The 17,665-nt window shown below is 37.4% G+C and overlaps 1 protein-coding gene across 1 annotated transcript in view; it reads left to right on the plus strand.

Moving 5' to 3' along the window:
* Positions 1-17,665, plus strand: part of LOC135204372 (uncharacterized) — a 106,351-nt gene that overhangs the window by 8,782 nt on the left and 79,904 nt on the right. The window contains 1 exon segment of the mRNA XM_064234596.1: positions 8,135-9,157. Coding sequence (XP_064090666.1) covers positions 8,965-9,157 — 193 coding nt within the window. The 5' untranslated portion in view covers positions 8,135-8,964.

Below are 17,665 nucleotides of genomic sequence, written 5' to 3' on the forward strand. Positions count from 1 at the left end.
AAAACCCTCGGTATAAATCATTTTTATTTTAACCAGCTTAATGCTGGTCGTTTGGCGATTTTTTTTTTATAACACGCTTTAGGCACGGTACATGATCGAGTTATTTCGACCCACTGTCATGCCAAGGACTGCCAACTTACTTCAGTTATGTGATACAAAATGATTAACATGAAATTTCAAAATCACATAAATATTGCCTTGCTTTTGTACAGACATGTACACGTCTAGTAACGATAACAGCAATGAAATGTAACACGCATTACGTTTTGTACCTTTTCATGTTAGCTTGTAAGCGTGCGTTATCCATACCCCCACGACAGTAGCAAGGCCTGCCTCCAGCATACATGATGAGATACCGTCCGACGCCGTCCATTAACTTAAAGTCATCTCATAACAGCCTCCCAAAAAATGCAAAAAAATTCTTATCCCAGGTAAGTCGACCCTGAGGCAGACATTAAGAAGTCCCTCTCGTCTCTCGCAAGCGCTCTTTATCCTTTTTTCCTTTCCCCAGATAATATTTATCTTTTTAGTCTTCTGTATGATAATAATTAACTTTTTAGTCTTCTGTGAAAGAAAACTACTTAGATGGCTTTCTCTGCCCTTCTGCACTTTTTCTGTCCGCCCTCAGATCTTAAAAACTAATGAGGCTAGAGGGCTGAAAATTGGTATGTTTACCGTCCACCCTGAAATCATCAATCATACCAAACTGCAGCCCTCTAGCCTCAGTAGTTTTTATTTAATTCAAGTTTAAAGACAGTCATGATTGTGAGTCTAGCAACGCTATAGGACAGGCCACCAGCTTGCCGTGGCTGAAAGTTTCACGGGCCGCGATTCATACAGCATTATACGCTGTGCAGAAAACTTGATTGCGCCGAAGAAACTTTGGAGCATTATTTATTTGTTTTTATTTTGATTCTAATACGTTTGGCCCGTCTGTTCATCTAATGTATCCTGCTTCTCGTTTGTTAATTTACGATGTTTTTTTTTCACCCTGTGTTCATTAGCTTTTTTTTATGTATTAGTATTTTTCCTTTCCATAATCTCTATTTCAAGTCAGAATTTTTCATTTTCATTGTTTTATTTCATGTATTTCCTTTGGTTCATGACGGTAGGGTATAAAAAAAACCCTCCCGTCCGTACGGTTTACAACGTCATAAATTACATTTCGTAAACTTTGAAGCAAATAATGTAATATTGGGTATAATCTATTTCGACAATAAAAGCTATACATTTAATTTCGGAAGGGAATTTCAATCCATTTCACCAAAGAGAAACATTACAACGTTACTGCTGATGGATGGAAATCAAATTCGCTGTCATAAATCTAAAATTGCCTTTGAAACCATATTTAGACTTTTTCATTTAAAAACACATTGCATTCATCGATATAGTAAACTAGCAACAAGCCAATTTACGAACTACAGTACACACACAAACACAAACACACATATATATATATAAATATTATATATATATATATATATATATATATATATATATATATATATATATATATATATATATATACACAAAACAGTCCAATTAGAAAATATTATTATTATTATTATTATATTATTATTATTATTATTATTATTATTAACCGTAGTAGTTTCATATAAAGCCAAGGCCTTGATAAGAAACACGTCAAATGGCCATAACTTCCAGGAATACTTCTTGAAACGTTACGTTCCAGCCCACGCGAGGAGGAGAAGAAGAAGAAGAAGAAGAAGAAGAAGAAGAAGAAGAAGAGAGAGAGAGAGAGAGAGAGAGAGAGAGCCGCAGAGAATAAAGACCCGGAATTTCCAAAAGGCAGGAAAAAAAAAACATATTCCGCGAAAAAAATAAAATGAGTAGAAGATTCATGACAGCTTCCACGGAAGGAATGTGCTGCAACGCCATATTTCACGCATTTCCAAGAATGATCACAGACATGCTGCTCCTTTCAGGGCAAAATCCATTTATTGGAGAGTGCTACATTTCCGAGAGAATTTATAGAGAGAGAGAGAGAGAGAGAGAGAGAGATGAGAGAGAGATGAGAGTAGAGAGAGAGAGAGAGAGACTACTACAGACATGTCTTTGAAGACACCTTAGAACTATGCTATACGTACACAGATGATGTATATACTGAGCATACCTAATTTATCTGTAAGCATACACAACATGCATAAATTCACAGGTCGTTTGTATCTAAACCAAGCACGCCGAGTGTCAAAAGCATATGCAAGGACACGCACACAAACATATAATATATAATTATTTATATATATATATATATATATATATATATATATATATATATATATATATAGTATATATATATATATATATATATAAGCGAATTTCACAGGAAAATGATAGTCAGAAATCCAAGCGCTTTCGTCTTTACTAAGACATTGTCAAGGAGCGAATGAAATACAATTGTAGAGAAAGGTCTCAGGTACACAACAAGATCAAGAATACCAGATGGTTAAGTGTCAAAAGGGTAAAAATTAAAAAGAGATAATCCAGGATTATCGGATATCACACGGTCACAAACCTAAACAGATTGACCCTAACCGAAATTACAGTTTCTTTACAGTCCAAAACATGTAAAAACTGAATATATTAATTTTGTTGCTTATATTTATCTACAACTTTTTTCATAATGAAAGCATCAAGTTTACAAATAAACCAAGACTTAAATTCAGAACATTTTCTTTTATATGGATTCTTGATGAAACAAGATTCAATGATATTCCTTTTAACTGTGTCATTACATGGGATTAGGGCTCTTGCTTGACTCCAGTTAATAGGATGGTCTAAATCTCTCATATGTACGAATAATGCATTCGATATTTGCCCAGTTCTCACAGAATATTGATGTTGTTTGAGGCGTTGTGAAAGAGATTTATCGGTTTGTCCGTTATAGACTTTATCACACTTTTTGCAAGGAATTTCATATATACAGCCTGGAAGATCTTTAGGAGAATTTTTGATAACTAAACTCTTGACATTAATATTACTGAAAACAACAATCCTTTCATCACAGGGTAATTTTAGAATGTTATGCTTACTAAATTCAAGTTTGTCATTAGTTGAATAAAATGTTTTTCTAGCTCTTTTCCATGCCACATCTACAAAGGTCCTTGGGTATTTAAGTTTCATTGCAATATCATAAATAGTTTTAATTTCAGCGTCAATAAACTGTGGGCTACAGACACGTAAAGCCCTTAGAAACATCCCAGAAAAAACCGAGAATTTAACATTTTGATGGTGATTGGAGTAGTAATGAACAAAAGGGGCAATGTTAGTTGATTTTCGAAAGACTGAAAAGGTGAAATTTCTATCATTTCTATGGACAGTTACATCAAGAAAATTCAAATTACAATTTCTTTCTTCCTCTACAGTAAATTTTATAGAAGGGACTAAATTATTGAGATTATTAGGGAATTCCTGGAGATTTTCGTGAACTGGCCAAATACAGAAGATATCATCCACATATCTAAACCAAATAACTTTTTGGGGCAAAATTCTTGGTAAGAGTTTTGTTTCAAAAAATTCCATGTAAATATTGCTAAGAACAGGAGATAAGGGATTACCCATAGCCATGCCAAACTTTTGTACAAAAAATTCCCCATTAAAACAAAATTTACTATCTTTGATACATAACCTTATGAGACTAATGAGGTTTGCCACACTTAAGGGAATGTCATGACGTTCTAATTCCTCCTCCAAATATTCAAGTATGTCATCTAAATGTTGTCATCTAATGTTGTCATCTAAAGAGACAACATTAAAACTAACCATATTAAAATCAAAATTCAAATTTAAACTATTCAATTTGTTTATAAAATAACATTGTTTTTAACATTCGTGTTAGAAATGTTTCCTACCAAAGAAGTAAGAATTTTTACAAGCCATTTAGATAAATTATACGTAACTGAGCCCACTGAACTAATGATTGGTCTGATAGGGTTATTGATTTTATGTGTCTTGACTAAACCATACATATAAGGTAGGGATGCGCATTGCGGTGTAAATTGTTTAATTAAATGGTCCAAGCCCATCAAAATGGATTTAATTTGTTTATTAAAATGGGAGTTCACTGTCTGTGTAGGGTCAGACCTCAGTTTCGTATAAGTATCAGTATCCTTTAGCAATGTCATTATTTATGAAGTCACGTGCATCTACTGTGATTTTTTAAGCATATATATATATATATATATATATATATATATATATAGTATATATATATATATATATATATACACACACATATAGTATATTATATATATATGCAGACATCCACACCTCTCTCCTACTTATAGTTTACCTGGAAAAGTGGAATTAAACTCTCCCGATGATCTCAAGAGCAGTTCAAGCAATGCCAAGCAAAGACGCAAAAGGAAGAACTTTGACAAAGTCGTTTGAAGGATTACTGCTTAAAATGGGTACCCTCAATTCAGCAGGATTAATACAACAAACACTTTTTCTTCCCCAAGCTTTATAAAGATGAAAGGTCAGGTAAAAGATCATGAGTGCATCAAATAAACTCAGTATTTACGGCCTCGTATACCAAAGAAAAAGAACTGCACATTCAAGAAATATCAAACAAGTACGAGAGAGAGAGAGAGAGAGAGAGAGAGAGAGAGAGAGAGAGAGAGAGAGAGAGAAATATCAAACAAGTACGAGAGAGTCCTCACCCATCCAAAGCAACCAAGAATAACAGATCTCACCCACACAAAGCAACCAAGAATGACAGACCTCGCCCACACAAACAAGAATAACAGGCCATTACGTTATGTTAATTAATTAATAAAGTATAAGATTCAAAGGAAAAACCACTCACCAAAAAAAAGAAGTTAGAAAACAGACAGCACTCACCACAGCACACCAACAACAAGGAATAAGACAACATCCAGAGAAACGTTCGACGCGATGCTCAATCTGTTATACCAAAACAGGATTCTGACTCTAAGGGTGAAGGTGATTTGATTAGGGTGCATACTCAAGTACCTGAACCCCTTATTCTGAGTCCCACAGGCATTCGGGGAACTGATGTCATTAGTACTTGTACTGCCGGGTAAACATCTGGATGCGCGTCGATTTTTAGCAATACCTCTTCGAAGAGTTTGTGAATAATGAATCTTACATAACCTAATCCCAGTGGTTTTCAAGTGAGAGACTGTAAGCTGGATGATAAGTGCTCTACTCCAGTTTCTATGGGAGGCAGAAAAAAAAAGCGACTCTTGGGTTTATTGAGAGAGAGAGAGAGAAAGAGAGAGACTCCTGAGGGCTTACATGCGGTAAGTGACCTACAGGAAACACAAAGGCGTTGTGAAGACACGCTCCTTAAACCTTTGTCCGCTATTCAGATATGGGGAAATGGGGTTACCTTGAGGGCTCTCTCTCTCTCTCTCTCTCTCTCTCTCTCTCTCTCTCTCTGTAAACCTAGACATAATCTTTCTCACGCTGGTAAGACAACTATCTACACATTCTATTCTAGGGTGGAGTAAATATTCTCCTAGTCTCTCATTGGTAGGGTAAACCAGTAACGTGAAAAACCACATTGTTACCTTTCATTCTTTGTTATGTTTTGCAGAAAGTATATAAGATAACTCTGAAGGTTCATACATGGCGGCTATTTTTCTTATATGCTCGATCCAACACTAATTTTTCCTTTATCTAATTAGTTGCAGAAGGAAACTAACACTATCTCCAATGAGAGTTGAAATGTTTTGGAAACTCGGGTGTTATCATTCATTAATAGTTACTATTACACATAAATACGTATATACATACATAAAAAAGAGTAAAATGTATTGTCTCCCCAGAACTCGTAACTCTTGGCGAATCGCACTAATAAAACGACCGTATCGGGGCGTGTATGCTTTGCCATTATTTTACCCGCATCAATAACATCAGTAAAACTGTCTCTGTATTACAAATAGATTGCACAAGCTATTACCATCATTCACATCGGCGAAGGAACCGTTATATGTCTTTTTAAGGTCACTAAATCTTGTCTTTCCTCAAGACACCTTTTCAATAGCCTAGACGAGAAATTGTCTAGGATGGTCAGTATATTTTTATATGACGTCAGTGCATTATCTCCGGGAAATTGGCCAGGAAACGGAAGAGAGAGAGAGAGAGAGAGAGAGAGAGAGAGAGAGAGAGAGAGAGAGAGAGAGAGAGAGAGAGAGAGAGAGAGAGTCTTCTTGCCTGGATGTGACGACGATAAAATCCTCATTGGAATCGGCTCCCTGTAAATGGTAGAAAACGTGAGAGAGAGAGAGAGAGAGAGAGAGAGAGAGAGAGAGAGAGAGAGAGAGAGAGAGAGAGAAGGAATGCACTGTTTGTCCTTTTACTTGGGCCTAAGACTGAATGGATGAGATACAAGTTACCATCGGCAATTAAACAAAGTTACCCCAGGGTGACATGACGACCTCAGTTATATCATATGACCTCCGCTTCGTTCTGGTTCTAATAAGATATTAATTATAAAAAAAAAATTTATTTTCTTCACGTGGATCGACTTATCCGTGTGTTTTCATTTGATAATTTAATACCTTCGAGTAATCATATTTTAGGTAAATATTCAATATATTCCCCTGCTGCACCAAATCGAGGCCAATGCTGAAAATAAAAAGGGTGAATCCAGCAACGATTACCTAACGCACGAAATAGTAATCACTGTTACTTCATAATTACGGGCCTTTTTTAACTCCTCAGTGCCTCTCGGGGTCCCATTAGACTTGGCCTTGAAAACCCTTAATATCTTTGCCTCCAAGTTGAATGCAGGTCATAAGCTCAAAGAGTAGAAGTTCCATTTTGTGTCTAATCGCTGTCAGTTGCGTTGTTCCAAAGGATGGTGTGTGTGTGTGTGTGTGCCGAAGGCTTTGTCCGGAGTGGAGGTAAAAGTTATCCCCAATTCTTATCTTCCCGAGGATTTTAAAACTTCGGGAATCCATTGCTATAAATGGAAGATTAATATTTCCGCATTTCATCGTCCTTTTTCATAATACAATAATGTAAACTTAACTGTACTTTTACATATTCTGATAAAGGAATAAACTAAAAAAAAAAGGAAACTCTTAATAACCGTGTTCTAGATTTCCCTAGTTTATATCGTGATAGTGAATATAACGAAGCAGCTCTAATTTCCGTAAAATGCGAGCCAGACCATTTAGAAAAATTAGCTCGCACGCCATACATCCTATCGAACAGATTGACGGATGTTAGGCACCTTTTGATCTGGTCGGTGCTTGGAAGGGTGACCACCAAGAAAAATCAGACGCGGTGAGCAAGTCAGCCTTTTGGCATTTTGTGAGCTAGGGTGAGGTGGCTTGAAACCTCACTTTTAAGAGACTTTCCTGGGAAAACGGCAATTTGAATGAAAAAAAAAGGAACGCAATGATGATGGTGAGGAGGAGGAGGAGGAGGAAGAATCAGAGAAGTGAGAGAGAAAAATGAAAGACAACAACAGCATAAAATTTGTGTTCTTCAAAAACACATCAAAAAGCGATACTGGCTTCGTTATCTGTAAATGCATTCCACCCTAATGGCACTACCAATGTAACGAAATGCAACCCATTCAAATTCATTATACCTCGTTATAGGCTATTATAATAACAACGGCCTCTGTAAAACGTTTTATTAGGCCTCATTGTTTGAATGGTCACGAATAGTGAAACACACAATGGGACAGAGAGATAAGAAAAGTTATTTATTTATTTTTTTTTTACTTCGGTTTATCTTTTATTAACTACTGTTTTTGTCTTTCAGTCCCCTTGTAAGTCAGATATTCTTTCTTACAAGAAACAATTAAAGAAAACTGTTTTTGCCTTTATTTGTTTAGACTCTCCTTTCTTATACGAAACAATAAATGAATTAATAAAAAATAAAATCTATCTATGACATAAAAAAATTGAATTTTCACAATAGCCAATAAGAATTATTCCAAACCTGTCTGGGTCAAAATTTCCCCTAATAACCAATAAGCAATCATAACATAAAAACTCCAAAAAAATGGTTATAACAACTCCACATTTCCAACGCTGCATTTCACTGCATTTCCATTATGCTAACAAGTCCGAGAAAAAATTTATATCCCTTTGAACGGTCTAATACCAATAATGCTTGTTTTCCTTTGCAGGGGAAAGAATGCTTGAGACCGAGCTTGCTTGCGTGCGTGGGAAGCATTGGACGCCGACGGAAGGAGAGAGAGAGAAAAAGAGAGAAAGAGTAAATCTTCAGAAGTACCGCTGCGTGGGCGTTGCTGCTGCTGCTGCTCCTCCTTCGACGCTGCAATGAGAGGTGCGTGTACACCAGCAGCGTCGATTTAGGCGTTCCGTGGGTCCTCCCTTTGAAATGATGGTTTCTGGAAGAGTTCTCTGACGTGAAAATGGACTGAAACGGGCTATTATTAAGCTGTCGGTGCGATAGTTTATCGAACGAAAACGGATATATAATGACACTAATGTTTAATTTTGGAAACGAACATTAAATATATAACGTCAATAATGTTTAATTTTGGAAAGGAACATTGAAAATATATAACGACAATAATGTTTAATTTCGGAAAGGAACATTGAATACATAATGACAATAATGTTTAATTTTGGAAAGTAGCATTGATCAATCTTTTGTTATATATCTGATTTTCAAACGCCGACTCCACCACTGGCAGCATGATCGTTTACTGCGTACGAATGTATCTCTTACTAAGCACTATCATCAAACTAATATAACATATTCAACTAATAATCAAAACTCCAACTTTGCCTTTCGAAACAAATAATCAAAATCCCGCCCATCACCTAATGCCGTGATTGTCTCTTAAAAAAAAAAGGACAAAAATGTGACACTGGAAGGATCAAAGTTGAGGAAGATGACCAGCTTTTAGCTAATGCAAGGCGGAGAAAAAAAGGCCTTTTGAAAGAAAACCTAATCGCGAGCCTGACAGTCACCCGTGCACTCGGATAAATGAAGGAAAACGAATGCGACGTGGCGCTGCTGAAGAAGGAGAATAAGAAGAAGAAGCGGAAGGACGTCAGGAGAATAATGACCTGCCTCCCCTGGCTAAGGATGCGACGCCCCTCCATCCTGGGGGCGCGTCCCATGATTGCAGGATGTCTCCTGCTGATTACTGCCTCCGTCATCATCACTCTGCATGCAGGTAAGTGCCTCTCGGATCTCTCGCTCCGAGGAGAAGCGACAGATAAAAAGCCATTTGTCCTCGTTTCGTTTTGTTGACTCTCTCTCTCTCTCTCTCTCTCTCTCTCTCTCTCTCTCTCTCTCTCTCTCTCTCTCTCTTAGATATTGGCTTCCGCTTTTTTTTTCTTTTTTTGGAGGGGAGGTTTTTCCCTGATATGCATATCTACAAAAAAAAAAAAAAAAAAAAAAAAAAACTGCCATTTTTCTTCTCACACGAAGTAAATGTATAAAATATTTACTTTAAAACAAATGCTTCAAAAAAAAAAAAAAATAAAAAGAATCAGGCTGATATGCCTATTTATAGCCAAAAGAAATATTTTTTGGCTTCACAATCATTTTCTTCCACAAAAACGCTATATGAGCAAATGAAAATATAACAGCAGTTGCAACCGGAAGGGAAAAATTTCCCTGCACGTTCAAGAACACGAACAAACCAACCAAGGTCGTAAACAGCCCAGGCGTATTATGATGGTCATGACAACTTTACGACAGACGAAAGGCGCATACAATCGAGCAAGGGTGCCACTCAGACGAAATGTACAAGCGTAAACGAGTAATTAAACTCTGGATACATTATTCATTGATGGACACCCCCACAACACCAACCGCGCTAATGAGGGGCTTAGTACGTGCCTCGTCGAGCCATTTTTTTTATTATTTTTTTTCTATCTCGAAACTTATCCGACTGCTACTTGTAATCTTATTATCCTTCTTTAAACTATGCACGAATTCATTGTTGATTTGTTGTAATTATCACTAATCATTTTCAATCCTGTGTATCAGGCATAATTTTTTTTTCTTTTATACCCTGTTACAATAAATTTCTCGCTGTATAATCATAGTCGATATATCATAGAAGCATGGGCATTAAAATAACTAAGAGAAGCTAAATGGAAATCTTCAAGATGGAAATATTCGCTAAATCACAGTTTCTTGCTCAAAGGGCGGTAAAATGACGCTTTCTGTGGGGGAAGACACACCTATATTTTGTGAGACTTCACTTCCGAGATCAAACCGAACCAACATCCTAATAAAGATCTTCCAAATTTACGTCAACTTTTCCGAGTGCCACAAAAGAAGACTCAATCATCTTCGGGAGATAACGAGGGGATCTGGGTCTCCAAGCGGGAATTATGCTCATTGCGTGTCCTGTTTACTTGGGGATTATGCTCGCTCCATGGCCCCGTACCCGGAGGTCGTCACAGAACGAGGACAAACGCGTTTCGTCGATAAAAAATACAACTCTCACACGGCACCCAGGGTGCCTCGGTAAAGATACAAACAATCCTCGGTTCAAAGGCCTGCGGCAGACAACTTCGCATGACATTTACATAAATTGTGCCCCGTGTCGTTCTTCTATTTTGCTATTCCTAATGATGAAGAGGTGTCATATCTCTGCGCGCGAGAGTGCGTGGGCCCCCACGTGGGAGTTCTTAATGCAAAATCAAACGCCCACATGCATGTAATCCGACGAGGAAACGGAATTTACCTAAGCCCTAAAAATCCACGAGAGATTCTAAAATTTCACTGTAATCCCTGGGCAGAGATTCGAAAGGACTGGCCTATATAGAAATTCCTATAGAACAATATTCCATATGTCAGGTGAATCACCACAACCCTCGAGGAATTAATGTCCAGAAAATAATTCAGTAGGCTTTGCTTCGATTGTAATCACTAAAGAAAAACTACTTTGCTAATTATCTAGGACAAAGGCTTATCCTCAATGCTACAATAACCTGGTGTCATTTTCATTTGATTATGACATTCAAACTTACCTTACATATTGGAAGATTCAAAGATTATCATCCACTTCAGATCGCTTCTAATAAACCTTAAAACATTGTAGTGGACATGACTCACCTCTCCTAAAAGAGTGAAAATAATATATATATTAGTAGTAATTTTTAAGATATTGAGGTAAGTTACAGAAAAAGACAGAGGAAAAAAATTATCCCGATTGTCAGCCAGTTTTAATTCTTGTTCGTCTTCATTTTGACGTAATTTTCCAAGCCTTTGGCATACTTTAACTATCACTATACTTCACCAATAAGTTTCTGAAATATAGTGGATACACCAGACGGTATAATATAAACAATTCACCCAATTTCCTCCACTGAAATCCGTCAGGCAACACTTCAACAATATCACCAAAATAACCTTACAAACAAACAACTGCGTTGATTCCCTTTCTCACTTTTCCTCATTCTCACACTGGACGAGGAGATTCTCTGGACACAAGAATCATGTCTCTCTTTCACCAGCATCTTTTAGCCCAATTAATCAAGCAGTCCCCCTCTCCCCCCCAACCTGCCAACACTCCACCCCCACATCCTGCCTTCCCAGACCAGCTCAGAGTGATTAATTCTCGTCCTAATTATAGCATGTTTTCCTTTACAATCCAGAGTTATCATCTGCCATTACAGCCAGAATTTTATCTTTCGGAAATCAGTACTGCTTAATATATTAGTTTATTGGTAATGATCATATGATAATACAGGACCTGTTTCAGAATACTAATAATATTCAATTATTTAATAACTAATTCTAATGAAAATATCAAAGCTCAGGTTAATCAACTCAAACTTTCCCAAGCAAAGGTCACCCTAGAATTAGTAGACCATCGACCTTTAACCCTTTCAGACACTCTCATTCGAGAAGGGTAATATATTACGGTTTATTTCTTATAAGCAGCACTTCAGTACATATAATCAATTGTTACGAATGCCAATAATATTATTATGGAAGCCATCAATAACTGAACAGTGGAAATTATATTACGCAGGGGCCATGATATGTTTTATGAAAAATACAAATATAAAATGACTGTATGATGAACTTGCTTCACCCTTACCCAGGGTTTTTGTAAAAACGTGAACCAACTTAATATAAACATATATTGTATAACTGTCATATTCTCTCTCTCTCTCTCTCTCTCTCTCTCTCTCTCTCTCTCTCTCTCTCTCTCTCTCTCTCCAGACTGAGAACCTCTGTTCCAGCTGCTTGACTGCTTTCAGCCCCCGATACTTTCATACTCTTGGTTCATCTCGACCAAACGCAGCTCTAAGAATAACCCCTTTGTTCGGTCATCTCCTTCAACCTATTCATGAAACAAGGAGGTGAATCAAATAAGAGTCAATAGGACCATTTCATCTATCAGATAACTTCCACCGAAAAAAAAAGGGCGGAGGTCATTTATCGATGACAATAACAAGCATTCTCATACAGGTTCTGATCAATGGCGTTGCTTTTGTGTTGACTGCATTGTCTTTCCAGATTTTGAAAAAGTAGACCACTCTTTTCATCGCAAATGTCGGCGATCAGTTCACGATTTACTGTTGTTGAAGATTGTATATAATTACTGCAGTGATATTCAGATATATTCTATACCTGTGACTCGGCCTCAATAGACGTCGACCCTCCTCTGCTTTTTTTTTTTTTTTTTTTTTCACATGACGTTAAACGATTCTCTTTTCATAATGGAATCTGTAAAGACTACATACTTTTTCATACGCACCATGAATTTTCAATATAAAGGAGAAACAGAAAGAGAAGCTGATAACCATGAGGAGGAGGAGGAGGAGGAGGAGGAGGAGGAGGAGGAGGAGGAGGAGGAATACAAAAAACGAGCAGCAGCAGGAGCAAATGCAGAACGCGCAGCAATTTAGCCACGAAACGTTCCACTCCATCCTTCGATATGGCAGATAATTTCGGAGGACGACTTTCATGCGCAATCGAGTATCATTTTATATAGAACGTTACGGGCCCGAAAATAAATAAGGAATCTTAAAAAGAAAAAAAGCAAATATCGAAATAACACGCGTTACTGCGAACTGTTGGTAAAAGGAAATACAGGCAGCAGGATAGACAAAATACGAGAATGATAACGGAAGTTATCGCGGATTGTTGGCAGAGGGAATAATGTGAAAAAGAAGATGGGAAAACACCGTAAGCATGACAGAAAATGCCAGAGTTAAATAACAATAATCACTGTCGCGTGTTGGTATGCGGAATCCGAACGCAGCAATGTACTGAAGTCACGGTTCACGCGTCCAAACATTACGTAAATGCAACGAATAAATAGAACTATAAATAAAGCCTCCAACGACGACTTCTCATCAGAACTAATACAGACGTGAAACCAACAATGATGGCACCCGTGGATATTCAGAATCAAATTAACATCTCTCGTGCACTTCTGGCTTTAATCAAAGTCATCCTGATAAGAGCAGACTATAAAACATGACGACAATGATAAAATTATAATTAATGAGTTGTTAGGATGAACTTAGGCTGTCACGAAGAGAGGTGTCTGCTGGAGTTTCGTAAGTTTTCAGCAGAGAGAGAGAGAGAGAGAGAGAGAGAGAGAGAGAGAGAGAGAGAGAGAGAGAGTGTTCCTTGATTTATAGTACATAAAAGGATGACTGTTACAGGGACTGGGATAAAGCCCTTATTTGCTGCCACCCCCTATAATGGCACACGACTGAAAGGTGTTTCATATATACGTGTGTTTGAGAGAGAGAGAGAGAGAGAGAGAGAGAGAGAGAGAGAGAGAGAGAGAGAGAGAGAGAATACCGATAATAGAGAAAAAGATTAAAGGTCGATCGCTCGTAACCGGTCTGCATTCGAAAAACCTTTCACATTTCAGCACTTCATTCCCTGATGTAAGAAGATGGCAACGACCGGCAATAATTCTCGCTAACGTACTAAGTGGAATTGCCTCGACGTGAAGAACTGCCTCCCATTCATCGCCCTGGAACAAACATTGGCTCCCTCTAGAGCGCATGCGCTTCAATGGTCCCTACTTAATTCATGGAGGGAATACCTACAAAACCGTACATTCGCGTGCGTACGTAAGAGGCCGTACATATACTGATGTATAAGAAGGCACTATCACTATACAGTGGAAAACAAGGACTTCCATCTACCTCCCTGGTCGAGACCCACGACAATTGTTTAACTAAGTTTAACTACCACGTTGACCTGCTTCAGTTATTTGGGTTTAAAATCCTTTGGGTGCAGTCAATGGGTTCAATGGGGACGTGACCATGTTGTTCCGTCTAGCTCGGGAATCGAACTTAAGTCCTCTTGATAGTGAATTAAGTCTTTACCCTATAAACTACCCAAATGTACGCAACAACGCGATATAGTATATATATATATATATATATATATATATATATATATATATATATATATATATATAATGAATAATTATCACATCACCGTGATTCATATAAATTATTATTCGAGCTACAAATGTCCTTTAATATCTAATTCGCTCTACCTCGGAATTGATATATTTTCATATATGTAAACCGAAGGGGAATTTTTCAGTTGATAATAATTTCGTTCTCTTGTGGGATCGAACCACCGTTCCAGCGGACAGGGACGAAATCCACACGACAGTAACGTTACCGATTCGTGTATATATTATATATATATATATATATATATATATATATATATCTATATATATATATTAATCATAAGCTTTTTCCTCTTAAGATAGGGTGGCCTGGAAAGGCGTTAGTCAACCGATCATGTTAGCAAAAATTGGGATGAAGCTGTCAGCCCAACAGATGTCTGGGCTCTCTATAAGTGGTCAGCTGATCGGGGGTAACCAGCGTTGCCTAGGCTGTTACATTTCTTAGGGATTACAATAAAATAACACTTTAAAACTCAGTCAGAAAATGAAATAGTATTCTTAGGATTAAATATTCACTGTTTGTTACATGGCATATAGGGGGAAAATGTAAAAATCTTAACTATACTCTGTTTTTTCCCATCTGTCCATCCGCCTCTGATGTTTGTGCATGGTAACACTGCGTCCCGGCTTTAAATAATTAAGGGTGTAATTCGCATACAGTAAATTATTAAAACACTTTTCAGTTGGAAATGTACACCCAGATATCCTTTTATTTACCTAAAACTTACACATAGAGTAACTATTTAAAGCCCGGGATGCAGTGTTACCATACGAAAACACCACAGGCGGATGGACAGATGAAAAAAAACAGGGTATAGTCCAGTATTTTCCAGCTTGAATATTCATCTCGGTTCCTCGGACTGTCTGGCAGAGAAGCGCTGTGGGAAGGCATACGATGAAAGAAGATGCAAAAAAAGCTTTTCATTTCCGGCAGAGGAGTTTCACCTTAAGGTACTGCAGTTTATTTAGGGCCGATATCTGATATAACATTACCCATAAACTTAAAGAGAAAGAAAAAAAGCTTTTAATTTCCTGCAGAGGAGTTTCACCTTAAGGTACTGCAGTTTATTTAGCGCCGATATCTGAAATAACATTACCCATAAATTTAAAGAGAAAAAATTTATAACAAAAAGAGGAGCTCGAACGCCCAACATAAACTCCGGCAAAAAATATAAGTAGAGAGCGCAACGTAAAATAAAATAAAACTAAAACAACACCCAACTCCTTCGCCGGTCAAGTAATGTTATTATGGCCGTAATTCACGTTAGTTTTTTTTTTTTTTTTCTAGGCACCTGAACGCTTTCCAGAACCGGTAATGAAAATTTATGATAACACATACCGCGCGGCCAACCAGATGATAGAACCAGAATCAGTAAAATCCTTCAAAAAGAAAATTTAAAAAACAAAAAAATAATAAAATAAAACAAAATAAAAAATTAAATAAAAAAAATAAAAAATCCGCAATGGAAGTGAATTCTTTCGGGGGAAAACTACTGACGAGAAAATACAACAGAGCTGACGACTTTTTTTCGTTCAAGAAATGGATGATACGTTCAAATAAAGGACTCCCGGCCTTTTGAACACTAATTATACCCAATTATACCCACTCCAGTGTGTATATATGTATATATATATATATCTATAATATATATATATATATATATATATATATATATATGTGTGTGTGTGTGTGTGTGTGTGTGTGTGTGTGTGTGATATATATGTGTGTGTGTGTGTTTGTGTGTGTGTGTGTGTATGTATAGTTAGGATAGATATCGTTTAAAGATAAACATCATGATGACTGTAGGTAATAATAACCTCAAGGAAGGGGGGAATTAAACTACATAACACCTTTAGTCCCTTGAAGCTGATAAGGAAAATGGTGACGGAAAACAAAGACAGTAAAATATAATGTATTGGAAGCAGGTAACCGTTCGGCTTTTTCATTTTTTTTATTTTTTGCATGGTGTTTCTACGTTGCATGGAACCAGTGGTTATTCAGCAACGGGGCCAACGGCTTTACGTGACTTCCGAACCTCGTCGAGAGTGACATTTTACCACCAGAAATACACATCTCTCACACCTCAATGGAATGCCCGAGAATCGAACTCGCGGCCAACGAGGTGACACGCCAACACCATACACCGACCACGCCACTGAGGCGCTGTAGGTAACCGTTCGGCGTTCCTTTTAGCAACCGAAAGGAGAACGTACTTAATCCACTGAACCACGCACCTAGCTTCGAAACTTGCTTTAGTTTGTTGCAACTTTCCGTCAGACCTAATCCTTCTGAGATAAGACCACGCTCGGAGCTCCATTATCTGATCATGGGTGGCATGAGGAGGAGGACGTAAACTTCTTCTTCTTCTTGTTTTTTTTTTTTAATACTGTACGTAAAAGAGAATTTCATGCAGGTAAACCTTCCTCTTGTTTTTATTTCGGATAATCCCCTTTCAACGGCTTGCGCTGGGCTGTACAAAAACTATTCCAGTTTCACGCTGCGAAGCAGAGTTGGGGGCTGGGGGTGGAATGACGAAGCTTGTTCAGCTGGTTATAGCGAGTTGGATGGAGGAAGAAGCTTAAGGATAATCGAGGTTAAGGAAACAGAGAATGGAAAAATAATTTAAGAGGTGTTTGGGGGCCTTCTGTCAGTATGAATAAATTATGAAATAAGGAGCATTCAAATCGATTATAAGAATACTTACTCCCTTCATGGTTCATTCATATCGATTAAAAGAATAATTCCCTTCATGGTTATGACAAATCCAAAAAATGAAATGCACGCACACGTACATATAAATACAGTCACACTGTTGGTCTTCTTCACGTAAGTGCTGACAATCATCATTAAAGGTATGGTTATCATAATAATCTTAGTTAACTTTGGCCGCGAATACCTCTAAGGTCTCCAGGAGATTATCATCTCAATACTTAACGTTAAGGCTATCTGTACTGGTAATTTGAATAGTGATTAGGCAGCATAATAATGTTCCATAGCGTTTGTAGTGAGTTCTGGAACGCGCTGCAGAATATACTAAAGCATTCATAGAATATCGAGCTGTTCAACTCATGCGTGTCTTCTTTTTACTGCTTCTACTGCAAAGTAAAACTATTTCTCCATCTCTGACCAAAGCCATTCCAAGTCCTCCCCGCACTTCACCTTCCCACACGAAAAACTATAGGACGATCTGAAATTGCGTTGTTTAGGAGAAGAAAAGTATTTGACAAAGAACACTCGGTGTTTCAGATGGAAATGGAAAGAGC

The sequence above is a fragment of the Macrobrachium nipponense genome, chromosome 44 (assembly GCF_015104395.2).
Source record: "Macrobrachium nipponense isolate FS-2020 chromosome 44, ASM1510439v2, whole genome shotgun sequence".
Taxonomy (NCBI): Eukaryota; Metazoa; Arthropoda; class Malacostraca; order Decapoda; family Palaemonidae; genus Macrobrachium; species Macrobrachium nipponense.